At 37.2% G+C, this 23,547-nt stretch overlaps 1 protein-coding gene across 2 annotated transcripts; it reads right to left on the bottom strand.

Annotated features, from left to right (window-relative positions):
• Positions 1 to 17,892: 17,892 nt before the first annotated feature.
• On the bottom strand, positions 17,893 to 23,017 carry CUNH3orf85 (chromosome unknown C3orf85 homolog). 2 transcript variants are annotated; one of them, XM_087721437.1, is made up of 4 exons: positions 22,913 to 23,017; positions 22,091 to 22,197; positions 19,961 to 20,019; positions 17,893 to 18,735 (listed from the first exon to the last, which is right to left on the bottom strand). In XM_087721437.1, exons 1-4 carry the CDS (start codon positions 23,007 to 23,009, stop codon positions 18,678 to 18,680), a joined length of 321 nt encoding a protein of 106 aa, XP_087577563.1. In that variant the 5' UTR covers positions 23,010 to 23,017; the 3' UTR covers positions 17,893 to 18,677. The 2 variants fall into 2 exon arrangements, with proteins under 2 accessions (XP_087577563.1, XP_087577564.1); XM_087721438.1 differs by having other exon boundaries at positions 22,091 to 22,194; positions 22,913 to 22,996.
• Positions 23,018 to 23,547: the final 530 nt, after the last annotated feature.

Below are 23,547 nucleotides of genomic sequence, written 5' to 3'. Positions count from 1 at the left end.
AAAACATAACCACATACTGGCATCTCATTTGCTATTTCTAGTATCCCAATAACACTATTCCTTATGGCCTATTCTAGCTAAACATCAATAACATTTAGTAACAAAGGTTTCTAATCTTCCTTTCCAAATCACTGTTTACAATTTACATCCAATTTCCTCATGTTGTACCCATACCTATATATACATTGTAATCATTATCTCTCCTTTATTTGACTATATCCATTGTCATAATTTAGTTCTTTTTTATTAATCTTTATATGTAACCAAACCATTTCTCATTTTCCTTTCATAGGTACCATTCAATATTCATATCCAATTACTACTTCTTATACCAATACATATGTATACATTATTATCATTTTCAATTTTTTATTTAACCATATCTATTGTCACTAAATTTCACTAAGTCCAACTAGTTTTAGTTTAAACACTTTCATCTATCAGCCTGTATCTTTCCAGTAGCGAAACCGTCTCATGTCTTCTGCCATTTGTGGCATCAGTTCTCTAATCGTCTCCTTAATCAAGTTTGTATGGACTCTTCTTTGCAACTCATTGTTTATTAATTCTCTCATGTAATTTCGATGGCCTTCTTCTTTTTCCTTAATCAGCTTGTCTTTAATTGTCAGTGTTGTTATCAATGGTATTATTAAAAAAAAGTCTCCCTTTAAGTCCATAAGTTCTTTTATTTTTTCTTCTTCTGTGTCTTGCCACCTAGGATAGGGTTCCCATCCATCTAGTTCCCCTTTCCATATTCCACTTTTTCCATTTCCAGACAGAAACCAATCACCATGTCAGCAGATTTGATTTCTTTGTAGTCATTTTTCTCTTTATTGCTTGGGACTCTACCCTCTATTTTTCCCATTTGATAAGCATCTCCATCCTTTTCATCATATTTTTCTGTTAGGTGCTCTAATTTTTCAAACATTTTCTCAAATGTAATTGATATTTTCTGTATTGCAAACAATATCTCTTGCAAGCTGACAGTTTCTCTCTGTTGTTGGAAATAAGCCATTGTTTCCAGCTGTTAAAACACTGCTGCTCTGACTTGGAAGATTTTTACACCTAGGTTCACCATGAGATCTCTGGTAAGGATATACTTCAAAGGAACATTTGTATAAACAAATGGTGCTTTACTTCTTATCACTTTCTATAAACAAACTGTGAGACTTTAAAGTTCCAGACCAGGATAATCAGTAGTGAAAGTAAAAGTATTTTGTTTTCAATACTCAAGTTTCCAGTCTTCAAGTAGCAGTGTTATCTCTCCCTTTGTTGTTACAATTGTTACAATTCTCTTTGTTCTTTGTATCTTTTAATATTCCAAGTTAAAAAAAGTCAAATTCTTACATGCAATAGAGAAGAAAGAGTAAAAGACACATCTACTGATGAATAAGGAGAAGTTCAGTTGTGAAAATAATAGTAAAAATTATAGAAGAAGAAAACTTGATCCATTCATTTCAAATGGTTTACATAAATAAAATCCATGAAAATAACATTTAAAAATTAAGATAACACACTGACCAAAACCATTCAAAGCTTAATTCCACCACTTATTTCTTTTATTCTTAGATTTAAATTAGCTTTAGGTTTTTTATAGGTAGGCTCTTTTAAAATAGATAAAAATTCCTCACTAGCTGTAAACACTTTCTCTTCTGTTTCTTTCTGTTTTGGAGCCGTCCCTACTTCATCAGCCTAGGGGCTGAGCTTTTAACGCCAGCTAAGAGACCTTCTCCTGCATCACTCAGGGACTTTGCAATGTCCCTGTGATCAGCAGAACATAGTCTTCCTGTTCACCGTCTCTATGGGATGGTTTAGGTCCGATTGGACCAACCAGTGATAAAAGTATTGGTGACAATCTCAGAGCATCGAGATCGGGCGACCATTTCGTAGCGACATAGGCTCCTCCCTCTTGGGATGTCTAAATTTGTATACCCAATTACAAGTCTAATTTTAAAAATTGTTCACAGTTTGCAATTTTTAGTTACTTGAGTGGATTTTAATAGAAAGGCTAAATAAATAAATAAATAAATAAATAAATAAATAAATAAATAAATAAATAAATAAATAATCCATATAAACTTGGATCTGCATATTGGAATGAAATTAAAGATATTTCTGAGCTCAAAAATCTAATGAAATCTATATACAGTATATATATAAGAAAGTAGTATTACAGAGAAATAACTTATAGCTAGGAAGAGCAATTACAAATACTTTTAATAACTGAAATCTAATAGAATAGACAGCTATCTGAATATATGCAGCATTAATAGGAACTGAATTCACTTTATGGAAATAAAAACATTTATTTTCATAGAAGAAAGAATGATGAATGCTTAACAGGATTTACTCTGCCTTTTAAAATCCAGGATTTGCTTCTCTACTTCTGACAAAGATTTCTGGCTTCATTCTTTTATAGATCAGCTTGAAGTGACCATTCAAATCCAATAGTTAAAATGGAAATTGACAAAAATCCATTTTTATAAATCTTTCAAGCAAAATGAATAGAGAAAAAAAGCTACAGCTACATTGTAAAAGAAATTGCTATGCAAGCCAGCATACAAACTCTTTTTCCCCAATAACATACATTAAAAAGAAAATCAAGTTTCAATCTCTTACAAACTACAAAGTCTAGAAGTTAAAAGAATAAATAGTACCCAACAAGGAGAGTTTATTATATTTTCATAAAAAATTTTGGTTGATTAATTGATTGATAGCAAATCAGGGATGTCTTATGGAAATCACATAGATTTTGTCCAAGGTGATCTGAACTCAGCTTGGTCTCTTAGCAGTGCATTTTCTATATTGTGTCCATCCAGTTTGATGTTTTTACTGTCAGTACTGGTTGCTTAACCTTTTTATCCTTATTAGTTTGGTGTTATTCACATTTAATCATATTCTCATATTTTTCACTCTGCTCCTTGACATTATTAGAGCTTGCAGATAACAAAGTAGTATTATCAACAACACATTTTTTTAATTTTTTGTCTAATTTTGAATGCATTAATCTTCTAATTCATTATGTATATAGGATGAATAAACAAGGACAGAATATATAACTGTTTCTTCAATATCTGACATCTTCCTTTCCTTATAGGGCTCTAATCTGCATTGGATGCAGTGGTGGGATTCAAATTTTTTTACTACTGGTTCTGTGAGCATGGGTTGGTGGGTGTGGCTTGGTGGGCATGGCAGGAGAAGGATACTGTAAAATCTCTATTCCCTCCCCACTCCAGGGGAAGGTTATTGCCATTTCCTCCAGATCATCTAGGACTCAGAAGGCAGAGAATAGATGGGGGCAGGTTAAGTCAGAGGTGGTATTTACCAGTTCTCCAAACTACTCAAAATTTCCGCTACCGGTTCTTCAGGACTGGTCAGAACCTGCTGAATACCACCTCTGATTGGATGGTCCTGAAGCAGTATTTTAATGACATGAAATTATAGATTCTATAATCTATAGGCCTGGGGATAAGTTTTTACTTTCGCCCCTCCCGAATGTCGAGTGAATGTTGTGTTTTACTGTTTAATTTATTCTCGTTCACATTTCTTTTTGTATTTGTCCTACACTCCCTTTCCCCTTTTATTGTAAGCCGCCCTGAGTCCCCTCAGGGAAAAGGGCGGCCTATAAATGTATAATAAATACCTAAATACCTAAATATTTCATACACCCGGTTGAATAAATGGCAACATCAAAGAAAGGAGTTATTTGTTTAATAAATAACTAGGCTTCCCGTCTTGTATACAAGGCTCTGGGTAATTCATAATAAAAACAGTAAAGATGGCCAGAGTTAAAAATAACAACAATGTCAAAAATAACATAAGACATCAGCCAGGAAGACTCACAACCACACAAACAAGCCATGAAATGCTATCAGAATCCTAAATATAAACGGTATGATTTTTTTAATATTGAAAATATCAAATTCCTATGCATTTCAATGTATAGATGACTAAGATATCAATCTGTAGTCAGTTTATTTAATCTTTGTTGAGCTTTCACATATGCATTCTTCAGCTAATCTAAAATGCAGATAATAAAACAAATTTCATTATCTGGTGTAGCGCTTATTTTATCAGTTTCCAGCTCTGCTCACATTATACATCAGAGACTGCTTTACTAGATTTATTGAGTAAACTATGATTACCTACCTTTCTACTACATCACATGCCACTGTTAACAAATCACAATAAATGGGTTCACACAACATATTAAGCCATGAAAAAGCAACTACATTTTGTCAACTGAGAACCCGTTTTATATTACAAGGCTCCCTTAAGTGTTCAAATGAAGGACAGAATATAACTGTATTGCATTAAATGTGATTCTTCAAATAGGATGCAAGATTAATTAAACATATTAAATATATTTATAAATAGTTTATAACTTCATAAATAACACAGTAAATTTATAATTTATATGCATTAATTTATAATAAATTTATAAAGAAATAAATGCTAACTAAATATACAATTTAATATTTGCAGTGCATAAATAACTCAAGGGCAGAAAGTTATACATAACACTTACAAGACTAAAGGCAAATTATTCAAGCTCTCAAATGGTTTAAGTGAGGATAGCAAATTTCTTAACATCTCAAAGTTATGCTTCAATTCCAGATGTAGTTCATTTTCAACTTTTTCTAAATATGTCAACATAATTTCTATGGCAAAAAAATAGAATTGATTTGTCATTGTCACTTCTGGAAGGTTTTTTTCAAATTTAACCTTTAAATTTAAAGGTGGTCTCTCATGCTAGCAGTTATTGAGTCTAGCCTTTTCAAGATATAAGGTATTTAAATGTGAGGGGAAGATAAAATATCTAATTGTGATTTTTGTGGGAATAATTGTATATTTTTATTGGCAACAAGTAATTTTTTATCATGTTCTTTCAATTCTGTTTAATTTGTTAAAATTAGTCAAGGTCAGTTAAGTGCCATTTCAATATGCCACCTATTCAATCATATTTTTGTGTACAACAATGTACCCACTGACCACAAGCAGGTGTAAACTATCCATGTATATCTCACAAGGTTTTTGCATACATTAAGGATTTCTAGATATTTCTGAAGATCTTGTTGAACATCAACACTGAACATCCTCCTCCTACAATTTCATTTGCTCAATTCCTGTATTAAATTCAGAAATCCATAAATAAAGTGTAGCTGAATTTAAGAGGTGGCAATGGCTTAATCTTCCCATTAATTTCAAAATATGCTTTAAAAAAAAAAACCTCAAGAATTTAGAAACCTTATTCATATTAGATGAGCAGCTCCTTGTGTCTAAACAAACTACAAACATATTTTATAATGCTGTAAAATTCTGCATTCAAGGATCAAGCCAAAATGTGTATTCTTGACAGTGTTCTTCCAACTTATAGCCAATATTTATTGTTGAAGAAATGGATATGAAATATTTATGGAAAAAATGAAAAAATAATGGTTTTGACCAGAGGTGGTATTCAGCAAGTTCTGACCTGATCTGGAGAACTGGTAGCAGAAATTTTGAGTAGTTCAGAAAACTGGTAAATACCACCTCTGACTGGCCCCGCCCCCATCTAGTCTCTGCCTCCCGAGTCCCAGCTGAATGTGAGGAATTGGGGATTTTACAGTATCCTTTCCCTAGAGTGGGGTGGGAATGGAGATTTTACAGTATCCTCCTCCTGCCATGCCCACCAAGCCACTCCATGCCCACCAAGCCATGCCCACAGAACCAGTAGTAAAAAACCACTGGTTTTCACCCTGAAGATTACTGCTTACCGTTTCATTATCTCAGACCCGTAATGGCCAACTATGGCATGTATGCCATAGATAGCACATGGAACCATCTCTATGGGCACATGAGCCGTTGCCCTATATCAGCTCCAGCGTGCATGCACGTGCCAGCCAGCTGATTTTCAGCCTCTCTGGTGGGCAAGGGGAGTCCATTTTCTGGAGGCTTCCCAGAGCCTGGGGAGGGCGAAAACTGCCCCCCCCTAGCACGGGGGGGAGCATGCATATGCGCAGATGGGCAGAGCGCATTGTATTGTGGGTGTGGGGCACGTGCACTATTGCACGCATGCACACAATTTTGGCACGCAAGGACAGAAATGTTCACCATCACTGTCTTAGACTTTCTCATATAAACACTGCATTCCTTCTACTTTTCCACGTGTCGAATTTCATGCAGGTAGTACTCAACTTACAACCCTTTGTTCAGCAACAATTCAAAGTTACAACAATGAAATAAGTGACAGGATCGATCAGTCCTCACACTTGCAACCATTGTAGGATCCCCATAGTGAGGTGATCTAAATTTGGTCTCTTGGCAACCAGCTTGAATTTATACTGGTTGCAATGTCCTATAGTTGTGTGATTGCAATTTGTGGCCTTCCAATAAATGAAGTCAATGGAGAAAGCCAGATTTGTTTAAGATAGGTCAGTGTGGTATTCCAGGATGTTAGTTAGAGGGGAATTAAAAAGCATCCTGAAGAAATAAATATAAAACTATTTCCATTATCTGTTAATAAAACTGTATAAGTGTGATCATGTAGTCCCTGAAAATCAAACTCAATTTGAAGACATCTATAAGTAGACAAATCCTTGCCCTCTTGTTAAGTAATAACTTAATCTCTTCCAGGGATAGTTATGTATTTTTTTGATTCCACTTAAAGGTTGTCTTCCCTTTTGTATTTCCGTCATTTCATATTCATCTCAATTTATCTGTCCCATAGTATCACTCCAGGATGTTAATGAACAACCCTCAAATTCTTAGGAGTTGTGTGCTAATATATTATATCTACAGAATTAATGAAACATTTCTTTCCATTTTTACTTCTCTGTTTGAATTCATTCAACCAGAGAAGTCAAATGCAGCCTAAACCTTTCAACAGAAACGGTATTCTCTAAATTTGAATCTTCCTCATTATAGCAATCGTATATATGGCATTCTGAAGTTTGTTTTCTCTTTACTCTTAAAATACATGAGACTTATCAAAAAAATCCTGATAAGCACTGAATGAAGGTGCCTCATTAATCATTCTTAAAGAAATAACTTTGTAATACCACCTTTGTCTCCTCCCCAGCCCACTATGGAGAACACTCTCTTTAGTTACACTCCAGTGTTAAAGTTCAGCTTTTCTCTTTGCCAACAATGCAACAGTGACGAGCAGGTTAAAGTGAGTGAAATCTTTCTTTCCAGTTCCTGAAGACTATTTTTCAGAGACAGCCTGCTGTTGGCAGCACTAAAGTCTTTTTTTTTTTCAATGTTCTTCCCATATCAAGGATTAGCTCTCTTCACTTACACCAAACTAGCATTTGTGATGTTACTTTAGTTGGATAATGAAAGATCTGCAAAAAAAAACAAACAAGCTCAGCGAGCACCAAAGACCCCACACCTCACCTTTCTTGCTACCTCTCCAGGTTCTGGCAGTTTGGGAAATTGCTGTCATATGTCAGCTGACCTCAAGGCTAGCAGGTTTGGGTAGGGAATGGAGAGATAATCAAGGGGAGGAGCCTTTTTTGCTTTTAGTTTTTGGATTTTCAGAGCAAAATCCTGGCACATAAAAAGTCACATCTCCTTGGTTGGCATGTCTTGCTAACTGAAAAAAAAAGGGCTTGCAGGCATCACTGTGGAAGTGCAATGACATGAGAGAGGTTCTGCTTTGCCACATCATCTTGCAGAACCTGTGAGATGCTTGAGAGCTCATTTAACATTTCTTCAGAAAAGCTCTAAACCAGGGTTGTCAAACTCACGGGCCATGGGCAAGATGTGTCACCCACTGGCACCCAGTTTAGCAAAGGGGGAAAGAGTCATAATATATCATGTGATGCCGCGGGTTTGACACCCCTGCTCAAAACAATTTGTTGTCAACCTTTTCTTCACCTTTAAATACCTTTTGTGGCCTTGGACCCTGGCCACAGACCGCCAAGGCTTAACTCAAGATTTAAATCATAACATTTCCTCAAGTCTTCACAGAACCCCGTGATGACATCATGGCCCTCCAAGGGTCCATGGACCCACAGGCTGAGAACCACTGCTCTAAACAAATGTTTAAATAGTTATCAAACCAGTTGACACTGGGAAGTGGTTGCAAGGTGAAGTGGGAGAGCACACTTCCCCTTATGTTCTTGAAAATGTTTCTAAAACTACACAGGACTTGAATTTGTAAATTACTTATGAATGCTGTAGAGTGTATAGATTGGAAGTGCTTGACAGTGACCAACACCATTTACATTCCTTGCTCCCAGAGCATTTTTTTAAGTGCAGACAGTGATTATGCTAATGAAAGAGCTGATTACAGTTCAAGTGAGTCAGCATGAAGAGCAGGCATGTTTTAACACAAAAGGGCTTTACTGAAAATCAAAACAAACATGGGGAAAAAAGAAGCCAAGATCTTCCCCTCACCCCAACCAGGATTTACTGGGGGTGGGGGGACACCATTGCTTTGCACACATTTACTTATATTAGAGGTGAAAGCAATTAGCTTTTCAATAAAGCTCCTTTTCTCCAGCTGGGCTCCATTTTAATGAGGACAGCAGTGAGAAAGAGGCTGTAGGTACAGAAAGCAAGTACAGACTTCAAATTGTTGATCATATGGATGTCAGATTTAGCCGATAATAGTAGAATTTATGCTCTATTTTTTACTGTTCATTTTAATTTATTAAATTAAATAAATGTAATATGAGCCACGGTGGCACAGTGGTTAGAGTGCAGTACTGCAGGCCACTTCTGCTGATTGCCAGCTGGCTACAATTTGGCAGTTCAAATCTCATCAGGTTCAAGGTTAACTCAGCTTCCCATCCTTCCAAGTTGGGTAAAATGAAGATCCAAATTGTTGGGGGCAATATGATGACTCTGTAAACCGCTTACAGAATGCACTGTATGTAATGCACTGTAAAGCTGTATATAGGTCTAAGTGCTATTGCTATCAACTCTAGCCTTTTACAACTGTTCAGTTAATCATATGACGCTTTGAAAGAATGTACAATGTAAAGATCCTGAAGGTTTGAATAGAATTTAAACCATACTGCATCAGAAAAAGAAGAGAATATACAGAGATTGTTTAACTCAGAGACTAATTTCTATATTAATTACTATGTGGTTTGTCCAATAATTATGAAGGTCTGCCATCCACACGCATTATCTTTGATTAGTTGCTTTTTTTAGCTCCCCACCAGAGAAAAGTAGGTGTATAATTTCTTTATTAGAGAATCAATAATTATAAGAATAATTTCTGAAAATATATACATGTCTTAGACAAATTATTAGACAAACTAGCATATTAAACAATGTGATCAAGATATTTTATAATACCACAGTAATTTTACAATTGTACTTCTAATCCTAAATGTTGAATGTTTATGTTTGAATGTTTATTTTATTTATATGCTGTCCTTTTCCCCCGAAGGGGACTCAGGGCGGCTCACAACTCAACCAAGGGAGAGGGATGCAGACAAAAATTAAAACGACATGCAACAATACATAATTTAAAACACACAAGAGTCATACCATTCAAGAAGGGGGTAGAAGCTTTTTAACCCCAGGCCTGTCGGAATAACCAGGTTTTAAGGGCTTTGCGGAAGGTCTGGAGGGTGGTGAGGGTTCGAATTTCCACGGGGAGTTCGTTCCATAGGGTCGGAGCGGCCACAGAGAAGGCTCTCCTCCGGGTAGTCGCCAGTCGACACTGGCCGGCGGATGGAATTCGGAGGAGGCCTAATCTGTGGGATCTAATTGGTCTAGAGGAGGTAATTGGCAGCAGGCGGTCTCTCAAGTACCCAGGTCCAATACCATGAAGGGCTTTATAAGTGATGACTAGCGCCTTGAAGTGTATCCGGAGACCAATAGGCAGCCAGTGCAGCTCGCGGAGGATAGGTGTTACATGGGTGAACCGAGGTGCACCCACGATCGCTCGCGTGGCTGCATTCTGGACAAGCTGGAGTCGCCGAATGCTCTTCAAGGGCTGCCCCATGTAGAGCACTTTGCAGTAGTACAGTCTAGAGGTCACAAGGGCGCGAGTGACTGTAGTGAGGGCCTCCCGGTTCAGGTAGGGACGCAACTGGTGCACCAGGCGAACCTGGGCAAATGCCCCCCTGGTCACAGCCGACAAGTGGTGTTCAAAAGTCAGCTGTGGGTCCAGGAGGACTCCCAAATTGCGAACCCTATCTGAGGGGCGTACTGTTTAACCCCCCAGCCTGAGAGATGGAACACTTGGCCAATTAGTAGGAGGGAAACACACCAGCCACTCGGTCTTATCCAGATTGAGTACAAGCTTGTTAACCCCCATCCAGTCCCTAACAGCCTCGAGGCCCTGGCACATCACGTCAACCGCTTCACTGAGTTGGCACGGGGCGGACAGATACAATTGCGTATCGTCCGCATACCGATGGTATTTTATCCCGTGCCGTCGAATGATCTCACCCAGTGGTTTCATGTAGATATTAAACAGGAGGGGGGACAGGACCGAACCCTGCGGCACCCCATAATTCAGGGGCCTAGGGGTCGATCTCTGCCCTCCGACCAACACCGACTGCGACCTGTCCGAGAGGTAAGAGGAGAACCACCGTAAGACAGTGCCTCCCACCTCCACCTCCCGCAGTCGTTGCAGAAGGATACCATGGTCGATGGTATCGAAAGCCGCTGAGAGGTCAAGGAGCACTAGGACGGAGGCATAACCACCGTCCCTGGCTCTCCAGAGATCATCGATCAATGCGACCAAAGCGGTTTCCGTGCTGTAGCCCGGCCTAAATCCTGACTGGAGGGGATCTAGATAATCGGTTTCCTCCAAGGACCGCCGGAGCTGAAAGGCAACCACCTTCTCAACAACCTTCCCCACAAAGGGGAGGTTGGAGACTGGACGATAGTTGTTTAAGACGGCTGGATCCAGAGATGGCTTCTTCAGAAGGGGTCTCACCACCGCCGCCTTTAGAGCGGGGGGAAAGAACCCCTCCCGAAGGGAGGCGGTAACAACCGCTTGGATCCAGCCCCGTGTCACCTCCCTGCTGTTAGCGACCAGCCAGGAGGGGCACGGGTCCAGTACACATGTGGAGGCACTTACAGCTCCCATGGCCTTGTACACGTCCTCAGGGGTAACAGCTTGAAATTTCCATACTCATACTATATAAAAAAATATTGATACAAAACTGAAGATATTAATAAAATTAAATATGTGTAACAATTACAGGGGGCAGAAATCCTATCAAGAATTCCATTTCCACCTGTACTTTCTTCTTCATGATACTAAGCAAAACAACAAATAGTATTAAAGCATTCTTAATTACTCTTGAAATTTATATTGGAAATGTGAACAACAACAAGGAACATTTTATTATGTTTGATGGCTATGTAAAAAGGCTTCAAATGCATACACTGTTTCAGAGGATTTTAAAGATGAATATGCAATTGAATACTTATTGACATTCAGCCCAGATGTTTTGCTTCATTGCATGACACACATGACTTGCCATTAATTAATTGTTTAATTATGTTTAGCATAATGTTAACTTCTGTTCTTTTTTAAATGTATAATATAGCAAAATATTCCTCTTTTTCCCCCTCTTTGATGCTGCGGAAAACAGCTGTGTCAGTTCCATGTGACTGCAAGCAATTAGGAACATATCAAAACACATCAGTTAATGTCAAGAAGAAACGTAGACCAGGAACACTCCATTCTCTGTTAGATTCATATCCAAACTGTCCTGCATTCCATTTGGGGAGTGGCACAAATTAGTTATTGTATCTATTCTGAAACTTTCATCTTAAATGCAAAGGATTATAGCTAAGTATTGAACAAAGAAAGGCATGTTATTCAAGGTATATTATTAATATCATCTATTTTGGGTTACAGTTTCTATTTATGATTAGCAGTAAAGAAGCAAGATAAATTTAGGAAATCATATCTGAATTGCCAACATAAGGATGAATACTGCTAGATGGCAGCAAAGAGCTACAAAAACGAGCCCTTTGTGGGTGGCTCCTTGGCTTTTTGCAGTTCATATATGGTAGCCTTAACAAAATTGTTCTAAAATAATTATTTCGTTCCACTTACAAATCTATATGCTCTGATAATGTTAACATTCCATTTGTTCAAGAATTTATAAGCAAAAAACAAGTAAGTTTTTCAACATTAAAGCATGCAACATTCTATCTATCCCAGTGGTGGGATTCAAATTTTTTTACTACTGGTTCTGTGGGTTTGGCTTGGTGGGCGTAGCAGGGGAAGGATACTGCAAAATCTCCATTCCCTCCCGATCAGCTGGGACTCAGGAGGCAGAGAATAGATGGGAGCGACGCCAGTCAGAGGTGGTATTTACTGGTTCTCCAAACAACTCAAAATTTCTACTACTGGTTCTCCAGAACTGGTCAGAACCTGCTGAATACCACCTCTGATCTATCCCAATCTTGACAATTTCCAGATGTGTGGACTCAGAATTCCACAGCCAACAAAGCCATTGCTGATATTCTAGGAACTGAGGTTCACACAGCTGGAAGCTGCCACAGATGACAAATCTTGCGCTATCTTGTTCTCTGAGTTTGGTTGCTCTTTTAAAAGTGGGACAGTAAGTTAATCAAAACAGAACAATATTATTACAAATTAGAAATATTCAATCATTATTGGTGTAAAAACTAAATAAGCAATCCTTTATTCAAGTGTTTCAGAAGGGAAACCCCTGGCATTCACAGCTTGCATGAATTTTATTTAAATCAAGAATGAATTGTGGTTGATTTAACATTACTAAACTGCATCATCCCTCAACATCATATAGGTAGTCCCTAACTTACAACAGTTCATTTAGTCACCATTCAAAGTTACACCGAAAAAAGTGACTTCTGAACATTTTTCATAGTTGCAACCTTTGTAGCATCCCTATGATCATGCAACCAAAATTCAGATGCTTGGCAGCTGGTTCATACTTATGACCATTGCTGTGTCCCAAGGTCATGTGGCAACCTTTGGCAACTTTTCGACAAGCAAAGTCAATGGGGAAGCCAGATTCACTTAACAACCTAATTATTAACTTATCAACTGCAATGATTCACTTAACAACTGTGGCAAGAAAGATCGCAAAATGGAGCAAAACCCACTTAACAAATGTCTCAAAAATTTGAGGCTCAGTTGTGGTCAAGGACTACCTATATAGCTGTGATTATAGAAATTGTAATCCCAAACATCTGGAAATTATGTTGGAAAAACTGACAAGCAGCTGCCATGTAGGCTATTTCAAATCACTGGTTTATTTACTAGTGCTGTCAAGTTTTAGCAAAAAGGTAGATACACTTTACAGAAACCTGAATCAATCTCATTACAGAGATATTATGGTGTATAAATCTCATCTTGTTTTAAAGAGCTGCCCTTTGACCAGAATGCTAGTGAAGATGGACAGTTATTCATAATGTCTAAACCTCATTTTGGTTTGCAAGGATTGAAAGGAAATGAGATTGTTATTATTACTAATTTTGAGGTTTGGCCATCTCCTGCGATGTAGGGAATTTAATAAATTTGAGATTTTGCTGCTGCCTTTGCTTACTTAGAAATCACTGCTTATTAGAATGGATATGTCTGTACATGTGATCAGATTATTTTTGGTTTGCAAGTAGAATCAAAACTAACATTCCCCTTATATCTTTTTACAAAATAATTTACATTTAATCACTGAGAAAGGACAAAATTTTTTAAAAAATTAAAAATCTGCCACTGCAGAAAAAAACTCATTTTCTAGTCTCCACCAGCTGATTTTCTTTGGCTGATGTTACTTTCAGCATGCCCAGAGGTGGGCTGCTGTGGATTTGCACGGGTTCAGGAGAACCTCTAGGTAAGAATCTTCTCAGTTCAGAGAAACCACAAATTCCACCCCTGGCTGCCCCCCTCCACACTGCCACACCCCCACCCCTTCCACCTCTCTCCTCCCAGGAGTCCCAACACATCCCGTTTGGGATGCCAGGTAAGTACAGGGCCCAGGCAAAGGCTCAGAGAGGGTAAAAAACAGGCCTCCTGGAAATTCTGGAGGGCTGGAAACAGCCCACTTCTGGCCTCCGGAGGGCCTCCGAAGCCTGAGGAAAACTATTTTGCCCTCCCAGGAGCTCGAGGAAAGCCATTGGAACCCAGGGAGGGTGAAAACACCCTCCAGTTGTAGTGCAGGAGGCTGACTAGGCCATGCCCACCATGGCCATGCCCACCCAGCAACCAGGCAGAGAACTCATTGAAGTCTACCCCTGAACATGCCCATTCTGTTTGACCTATCCTGTTTCCCTGAAAATAAGACCTCCCCAGATACCTTCCCCAAAAACGTTGGACCTTCCCCAAAAGCGTTGTAACACAGCAGCAGCCATGAGGTGACCATGCTCATTGCTTCCTGTACCTCAAAAATAATAAGAAAATAAGGCCAAAGTCTTATTTTGGGGGTCAAAAGAAAATTAGACACTGTCTTATTTTGGGGGAAATGGTACTCCTAGTGAGACAGGTAGACTCTTGAAAAATGGTGATCTTTCAGGTAGCCTGGTCCCAAGCTATGTAGGGCTTTATTGGTAACCAGCAGCACCTTGAATTCCACCCAGAATTCCACCTGGAAATGCACTGGTAACCAGTGCATTTCATGCTGGAGTGGTGTTACCTGTGCAATATATCTGGCACCATTTATCTGACACTAAGTTTACATGCGTATAGGGGATGAGACGCTCTGTAGGAGGTTTGAAGTTCTTTCTGTCTTTGTTTTTTGCCACAATAAATATATAGCATGGCCCGTTAGTAATAGTTTTGTGTTTCCTGTCCCATCTTTTTGGCAGTTGTGAACAGAAGGTGTCCAGCAGCAGCTCTAGGTTTCAGGTTACTCGTTCCAAATTTAGATGGCAAATTATCTTCAACAAGACAACTTATTTTTTAACATGTGTCATCCAGTTACAGGAATCTTTTTTGACAGATTAGACATACATTTGCACATGTCCTCTCAAAGTACCTGGTGTTTGACAGATCAGATCCCAGCCTCTTATTAGTTTGCAATTCCACCGAAAGAGATCATTAGAAGGGGAGGAGAGGCTGGTATTAAGCAGGGAATAGCATATCTTTCTTACAACTGCATCTGTTTAAGCCAAGTTCCAGGTGAGCTTTAGACTATAAATCATTATGAAGGAGGCAGCAGCTTTTTATTTGTTTTTAGATGATTCATGTGCCTGTTGGACTGAGCAGCAGGAGGCGGCATATCTTTTAAGAAGATAGTATCTTTTGCTTTGTCTAGAAGGCTTCAGAAAAAAAAGATACATATGAAAAAGATGTGTGCTGCCATTTTCATTTAGATGTATTTTAAATAATATTTTAATTGACTGATTGCAATGGACTGATTAAAAACCTGTTGTTCAACCTTGTGCCCTTTGGATGTGTTGGAACTGAACTCCAACACACCTCAGCGGAAGGAGGAAGTATCATAAGGTTGATACTGGCTGATCTAAACTATCAGTATTTTTATTTCTTAGTTGTACTTCCTAATAGTCAGAAATTATTTTAGATAGGCAGATCTTTTCTTATGAATAGAGCCAGGGAATCAAAGTACTATTTACATAACTAAAAATAGGAAAAATACACGTCATATAACTGTCTTGCAAAGGATAATGTGTAAGAACATTCAGAATGTATTGCTGTTCCCTAGATCCAACTATTAAGATATGCATCTTAAGAGAATTGATAGCATTCCCCTCTGCTATCACAATTGGGACAGTTGGTATATTTTTTTAACCTGTATCTGTGTATGCCCCATAATGTTTGGGATAAAAATTGGATTTGCCATTAAGGTATGTTGATAAAGGGACACGGTGGCGCTGTGGCTTAATGGCTAAGACACTGAGCTTGTCGATCAGAAAGGTTGCCAGTTCAGTGGTTTAAATCCCTAGCACCATGTAGAGTGAGCTCGCATTACTTATCCCAGCTTCTGCCAACCTAGCAGTTCGAAAGTATGTAAAAATGTAAGTAGAAAAATAGGAACCACCTTTGGTGGGAAGGTTAACCGTATTCCGTGCACCTTTGGCATTTAGTCATGCCAGCCACATGACCCCGGAGACATTTCCAGACAGCGCTGGCTCTTTGGCTTTGAAATGGAGATGAGCATCGACCCCTAGAATCGGGAATGACTAGCACATATGTGTAAGGGAAACTTTTACCTTTACTTTGTTGATAAAAACTTAAGCAATTACTTTCATGACACTTAAAATCTTTTTAAAAATCATATATTATTGCTAATAGAAAATTATGATTTACAATTCCAGCCTATGGTTAAAAAAAATAACATCATCTTTTGAAACAAAACAAAATGATATTGATGGGATAATAGAAAAATAGGAGAACAAAGGTAGGTTGGTTTCTCTGTAGATAAAGAGGAAGATGTGCCAGGAACTGTTAGAATTATGTATTCATAACTGCTCAAATGAAGTCTTACTAAATTAGTTTATCTTGTTCCCAGGTAAAAGGAGATCTAAGACCGCAAACTTAGTCCAGAGCAAAATAAGTTTTCTTTGACATTGTGCAAATGAATTAGTAAATACAAATAAATTTGAAGATACTAGCCCAGCAGATGTCTTAAGGAATTATTGTCTAGAATTGTGAATTGCAAGGAAAATGATATATTACACTACTCAGTTCTTGGAGAGTGATGGAAACAGTGACAGAAGGGTAGGGAATGAATCTACCTGTCCCCATTCTTCCTCTCTGTTTAATGAGGTAACTTGCTCTTGAAGTAGTTTACCAGAACTGTTCAAAAGGATTATGCAAACATCACATACTGATGAAAATGTAGAAGGATTCTGTCATTCTTTTTTTTTTAACTGAACACCTGCTTAGTGGAGTGCCTACTGTGTGTAATTGAATTTTCAAAGAGATTGTTTGATTTCTCTGTTGTTTCAGTGTCATTTCAAACTTTATAGATTCTGCTACGCGACATCTATTTTTGTGAAAGATTAATATTCCCAGATAGATAAATAAAGGTTGCACACTGATTAATCTAATTAATCTATGACGGAATGAGTAGGCAATATTTGCACAAAGGTTAGTTGCTGAATGTATTAAGAATTATATATGATGGAACAAAAGTGTACCTAAGGAGAAAAAATGCTTAATGAATGGTTCAACATTAACCAGGGAATAAGATAAGAATGTGTATATTTCCTTGATTATTTAAGAAACCTATAAACATACAAAAATGATTTTGGAGGTGTTAGAATTTGGTTGATTGAGGACATGAATGAACATCTACTTCATATGCAAATGTTGCCAAATTGAATTGAATTTGGTTGATTGAGGATATGAATGTACATCTACTTCATATGCAAATGTTGCCAAATTGTTGACTCATGTGATTAGCAGCAATTGTGAGTAGAAAGCAGCCATCTCAGTACTTTGGGCAAGTCACTCTGTCTCAGCCCAACCCATCTCACAATGTGTTGTTGTTGGAAACACAGAAGGTAGAATCATTCTATACACTAGTTAAACATGCAAGGATCTAAAAATTAATTTGTCAAGGATAAATAACATGTTTGGCAGAGAAAATGCATGGGAGCAATTAAAAGTTATACATACATGTTAAAACTAGAAAAAGTGGATAAATGTATATACCTTGGCAGAACAGTCACTAAAGATGAGGAAAATAGATAAAGAAATATTAAGACAAGGGACATCTTGAAGAAAAGGGAAATAAAACAGGGATATGGTTGCTATTTTTGACATATATTTTTTAAAAGTTATTTTATATTTGTTGTGAACTACAAATCACAAAGTTTATGTCTTTAAAAACATGTATGTACCATATCACTTTTTTCTGCTTCCATAGTTTAATACAGTTCCCTTCCTAGAAGCTAAAGTAATATCAGGTCTGTAGTATGGAATCAATGGCTCTTGAAAGAAGCAAAAATAGCTGTATGTAAGAGGGTATTTTTTTCTCACTTAGTTACACAGAAGTGGAAAATTTGGTATGTTAGGAAAAGCATAAATGTAAACTGAATGAAATTCAAATAGGGTACTTTCAAAAGTTATAGGGTAAACCATGGAAAAATAGGGTCAAGATTCAGTGATGAATGAATGTTTTCAATATACAGATTTCTTCTTGCTTTGAATTACAGGCATCAGAATAGGCCAAGTGGTACTATATATGTAACTGGATTTTTATATGTTCACAAAAGTGAAGGAGTTATAAATGAAATGATAGGTAAAGTCTGTGTTGTCTACATCCCTCAATTTCTCAATTAAACAATGCAGAAACAAGCAGCAGTGCTTTGTTAACATTGCACTCCCATATTGCTTCTGGCATATGGACAATTTCAAGTTGAATCTAATTTGTGGTGAACAATTCCTAAGAATAATCCAGTTCACAAACAAGATTCCAAAATCAATATTACATTCACTAGGACATTCCTCACATTGAAAAACCATAACAACTACTTTTGATTTACATATGACAATAGGTATATTTCTCATGCAGCGCCAGTTGGACAACAAATGCTATTCAAGACAACTTAAAAGTAATTTCTTTCATACAGGATAGTAGCTGAAGGCCTGGGCACTTTTTTCACAGGATATAACCTTATCTATTCCAGGACAGGATGAAGACATTTATGTTGGATCCTTGTCAATTAGACATAATAGCATTTGTCTCACACACTGATATTCCAGGAAGAATCATGTTGATTAATACCATGGACATAGATACATAAATTTTTGGAGTCACAGATCAAGCTTTATGTTCTTCCTGTTGCCATAACATATTCTTGTAAAAACTAATGTAGTCCCTGTAAAAAAACAAAATTGCTTTGTTAAAAATCATATTGAACGACGGAATACTTTTTAAAACGGTGTTTGCTTCCATTGGTCCTAAGAATAGGTGAAAAGCTAATTGTGACCATGATCCAGCCTTTGACAACTGGGAATTTTGAACAAGCTTTTTCCATTAACATAAAGACTATTGTGTCCAATTTGCTTTAGTTCATGGTGGAAATCATAACAAATGGAAAAAGCTTAACTCTGCCATACAAAATAATTTCATATAAAATAATTGTATAGTATTTATTATTCCAAGGGACGCAATGGCTCAGTGGCTAAGACGCAGAGCTTGTCAATCAGAAAGGTTGGCAGTTCAGCGGTTCGAATCCCTAGCACCGCATAACGGAATGAGCTTCCATTATTTGTCCCAGCTTCTGCCAACTTAGCAGTTCGAAAGCACGTAAAAATGCAAGTAGAAAAATAGGAACCACTTTTGGTGGGAACGTAACAGCATTCAGTGCACCTTTGGCATTTAGTCATGCTGGCCACATGACCAAGGAGACAACTTTGGAGAGTGCTGGCTCTTCAGCTTTGAAATGGAGATGAGCACCGCCCCTTAGAATTGGGAATGACTAGCACATATGTGCAAGGGGAACTGTTACCTTTACCTTTATTCATTATTGTTATTATTCAATCTAATAAAAAATAATTTGCTTCAAAAATCATTTTAAAGCTAACAAAAAATTCCCAAAAAATTCAGTGCTCTAAAAAAAGGTGTTTTCACAATTATTTGGCTAAAAGAAAGTCTGTGAATCCATAGCCTTCTACATCATAATGAAACTCTTTCCAAGATTTCATGCCAACAGTACAGAAGTCTTGCCATAGACAAATCATTGGGAATTTCTTCTTCAGGAATGCCCTGCCAACTCTTATCCCACAGTGCCAAATCATCATCTTGCATGGCATCATGTAACACCCACAGTTCTTCATATAAGGATTCATCAGTGTAAACAAGAATTTTAAAATTCCCCATGTACTTATACAGCTATTTATTAGACTACTTAGCAATAGTTGGTTCAGATAGCAATCATTTCTAAATTACACATTTCAAAAATATTATTAAATATTGTGGGGTTTTTTTCATATAATCCATTCTATTAATCCGGTTTCATATAATCCATTCCATTAATATACATCCCATTAAATGCTGTAAATACAGAAACCCTTTCAAAAGTTTCCAATTCCATGAATTACCTGACTGTGTCCATGGAATACTGTGATGTTCTCTTCAGTAATAACCAGTATTCACTCACCTGATTAGAATAAAAATATCATTTAGTTTAACAAGGAAAAATGTTCTAGGGATATTTATGAATATTGACAATCTCAGAGAGGCTAAAGATTATACGTCAGGTATGTAGCTCTGAACAGAAAGGCATGATATAAACTGAAAAAATAATAACAACAACTTGGACACCTTCCAGCACCTCCAAAGAAGCACATTGTCTTCTGCAATTAATGCCATCCTAGTATGGTAAATATAATTCTCAACCAGTATGACTGGCAGGACTGCATTTATCTTTCTGCAATTTTGCAGTATTATTTTTATTTTTCTTTCTTCTATTTTCCTTTTTTTCCTTTTCTTTCTTTCTTTCTTTCTTTCTGTCTGTCTGTCTGTTTGTCTGTTTGTCTTTCAGAGGATGAATCTGGTCTTAGTTTAATTTAGTTATTTTTTTTATTATAAAACAGAATTAACATCAACCCAATATGGAAGAAAAGGGAAGACACAATATCCCAGAGCACAGCATTGCAAAGCTAATTCTGATTTTGCATGGAAGTATGGAGAAAAAACACAGAGACCGCATACAACTAAGCTTAACATTTAAGTAAAATACAACATTTTCATAGAATCAGAGTAGAAAAGGAACTTAAAGATTGCTACTCTGATCTCCATGCTTAGCAAGATTCCCTGCAAAATTGAATTGAATGAATAAATATAGCATTTCTGATAAATGGCCATTACATGTCTGTTTCCATGAAAAGCAAATGCACCACACAATGTGACAATCTTTTCTTCTGGCTGACAACTCGTACAATCAGAAACTTTCTCCTGACTTCTACTCTAATTCTATTTCCACATAGTTTTAATTCATCTGTTCTACTCCTGTGCCCTGGGGCAACAGAGACTAAGTCTACTTTTCTTTCTGGGTGAACATGCTTCTTAATATTTCATCCCCAGAAAGATATTTCTATAATTGCTATATTAGGGGAAACTATTTCTTAATGCCAGTGAGAAATAAATAAAAAATTACAGGGGTGAGAAGGTTAACAAATTATTCATATTCATATTCATATTCATATGTGTGTGTGTGTGTGTGTGTGTGTGTGTGTGTGTGTGTATGTGTATATGTATATGTATATGTATATGTATATGTATATGTATATATAAAATAAAGGCTTTACATTCACCAAATTAGATTGCACTATATTCTGATTTCTTTCTGATTTCTGATTTTTTTAGAAACCCTCATTTTCTACTCAATTACTGAAAGTGAATATATGATCGTTTTCTTTTTTGCACAGCTTAAGACTGGAGAAACCATTCTTATACACCCCAAAAAGCATTAACTAGTTAAACATAAGCATCATAATTTAAATCCCTTGGTACCAGACCCATCCTAGATAAATTCTGGTTATAAAACATGATCTTCAGACTGAGAGTTCTGAAATGTTTTTACAATTCTGCCTAAAAAACTTATTATTTTGATATTTCTGGATATCATGGAAGAGAAAAATTAAGTAGATCCAAAGTCCTATAAATAATCTCTGATGAACTCTACTTTTTAAATCATGCTAGTATCTCAGGAAAATTTGATTGTGAATGGGAGTATGTCAGTGATGGTATTCAGCTAGTTCTGACAGGTTCTAGAGAACCGGTAGCAGAAATTTTGAGTCGTTCGAAGTAGCAGCAAATAGACTGGCCCTACCCCTGCTGCCTCCTAGCCTCCCAGCTGATCTTCTTTTGTTGCCCTGAACAGGAGAATGGAGCTGGAAAGCAGGTCAGTGGGGTTGGGAGGGAATAGGGATTTTGCAGTATCCTTCCCCTGCCACACCCACAAAGCCACACCACGCCCACAAAGTCACGGCCACAGAACTGGTAGTAAAAAATAATTGAATCCCACCACAGGAGTATGGTGTTGTGTTTCAAATCCCAGCCAGCCCTTGAACTGCCTGCATTATTTTAGATGAGGTTTTTTTTTTCTGGTCAAGTCTTCATCACAAGGTTTTAGGCCAGCATCCAGCCTTAAGCTCCCCCAGGGAAAAAGTGAATTAGAAATTGAGTAATAAACATAGATTTTAAAGATGTTAAAAAAAGGTTGGTACCTGTTCAGACACTGTAACTGCATGCCAATTGGCTGGGTAGGGTATCCTTTTAAGTCCTAAAAATTCATTATCTTCTTCTTGAGAGAAAAATGGTAGTCCCCAAGCTTCTGAAACGACAAAGCCACAGGTTTGACAGTTATGGGTTTGGAGCATAAACAAAATCTAAAATATTCTGCTGTATGCCAGATTTCTCTAATCTGATGATCTTCAGATATGCTCTACCACGGCATCTGCATGGAGGCAATTGACATATGTGTCATGTAGGGGTCATCACACAAATGACATGAATTATGTATGTTCCATCAATCATAGGTAATGCCATAATAAATATCCCCTCATTGGGCCTTTTCCTGGATGCTAGATCCTACTCATATCTTTTGGTCACACCAGCTAATGGTCTGACCAAATTATCACATAACATAATGAAAAATGTAGTTATACTTCATGTTAGTTATATTCCAGAGTACCATGCGAAGGAAAAAGTTTTCAATATTTTAATATTACTAAGCATGATATTGTTGGAAGAAATGTCAATATCAATATTTAAGTACAATGACAATAAAGATTATACTTATACTTATATTTATTAGATTGCCTTTTATAATCCTATTAGCATTCCAACCTCAAAACAAACATTATTTTGAAAGAAAAAAATGCATCTCATCTGAGTCACCATAACTTCCAGTTGCAATCAATTATAACCATTGAATTTTATAGGTTTAAGAGCACTTTCATGCAGTTCTTCCTGAATCTCAGTAATTCATTCAACCAAAATTAATATGCATATCTCAAGAACAAGTATAATGTGTTTTAAAAGCTTACCTGTAAGCAAAGCAACACAGGTCACCACATAAAGCGTTATAATACTCATGGCGACTTCTCTGGCTTGGAATAGTAAAAATTGTATCCTTTTGACCATTTGATTCCCTTTGCTTTATCAATCATTTACTCTGTGTCTGAACAGTTGTGCAGAAAGAGGGCAGAGTCCATTGTTACATTTTCATGTTCCATCGACCTCTCTGTGCCCTTTAGACTTTCTTACATGGAAGTTTTGATTCACATAAGACATGTTTTTCCCCTTCTTTGAATGGACACTGGACCCATTAAACTTTAAACTTTATTGCAAACACGTTTCCAGTATTTTTGCCTTGTGAGCAAAGCTGGGAGAAACTACATTCCTTCTTGAAATGAAGACCAATATGGTCCCCTTTTTCTGTTCCCCAATGTAAGGAAACCATAGACAACATCCTTCAGTGTTGGTGCTTCTCTTCTACAGCTACCTAGGTTAGATTAGGTTAGGATAACTTAAGGAATCTTCTTTCCATATCCTCCTACCTGATCATCATTCCACTACCTGAGGATGTGCAGGCAGATTTCTATCAGCATCTCTACCTGTCATCTGCCTTCCAAATTTATTATTGTGCAACTACATACTAAGCCAATATGGATGAGATATT

This window comes from Thamnophis sirtalis, unplaced genomic scaffold, assembly GCF_051295495.1.
Source record: "Thamnophis sirtalis isolate CommonGarterSnake01/CBP01778 unplaced genomic scaffold, rThaSir2_p1.2 scaffold_8, whole genome shotgun sequence".
Classification (NCBI taxonomy): Eukaryota; Metazoa; Chordata; class Lepidosauria; order Squamata; family Natricidae; genus Thamnophis; species Thamnophis sirtalis.
This window is presented reverse-complemented; position numbering and strand designations above follow the sequence as displayed.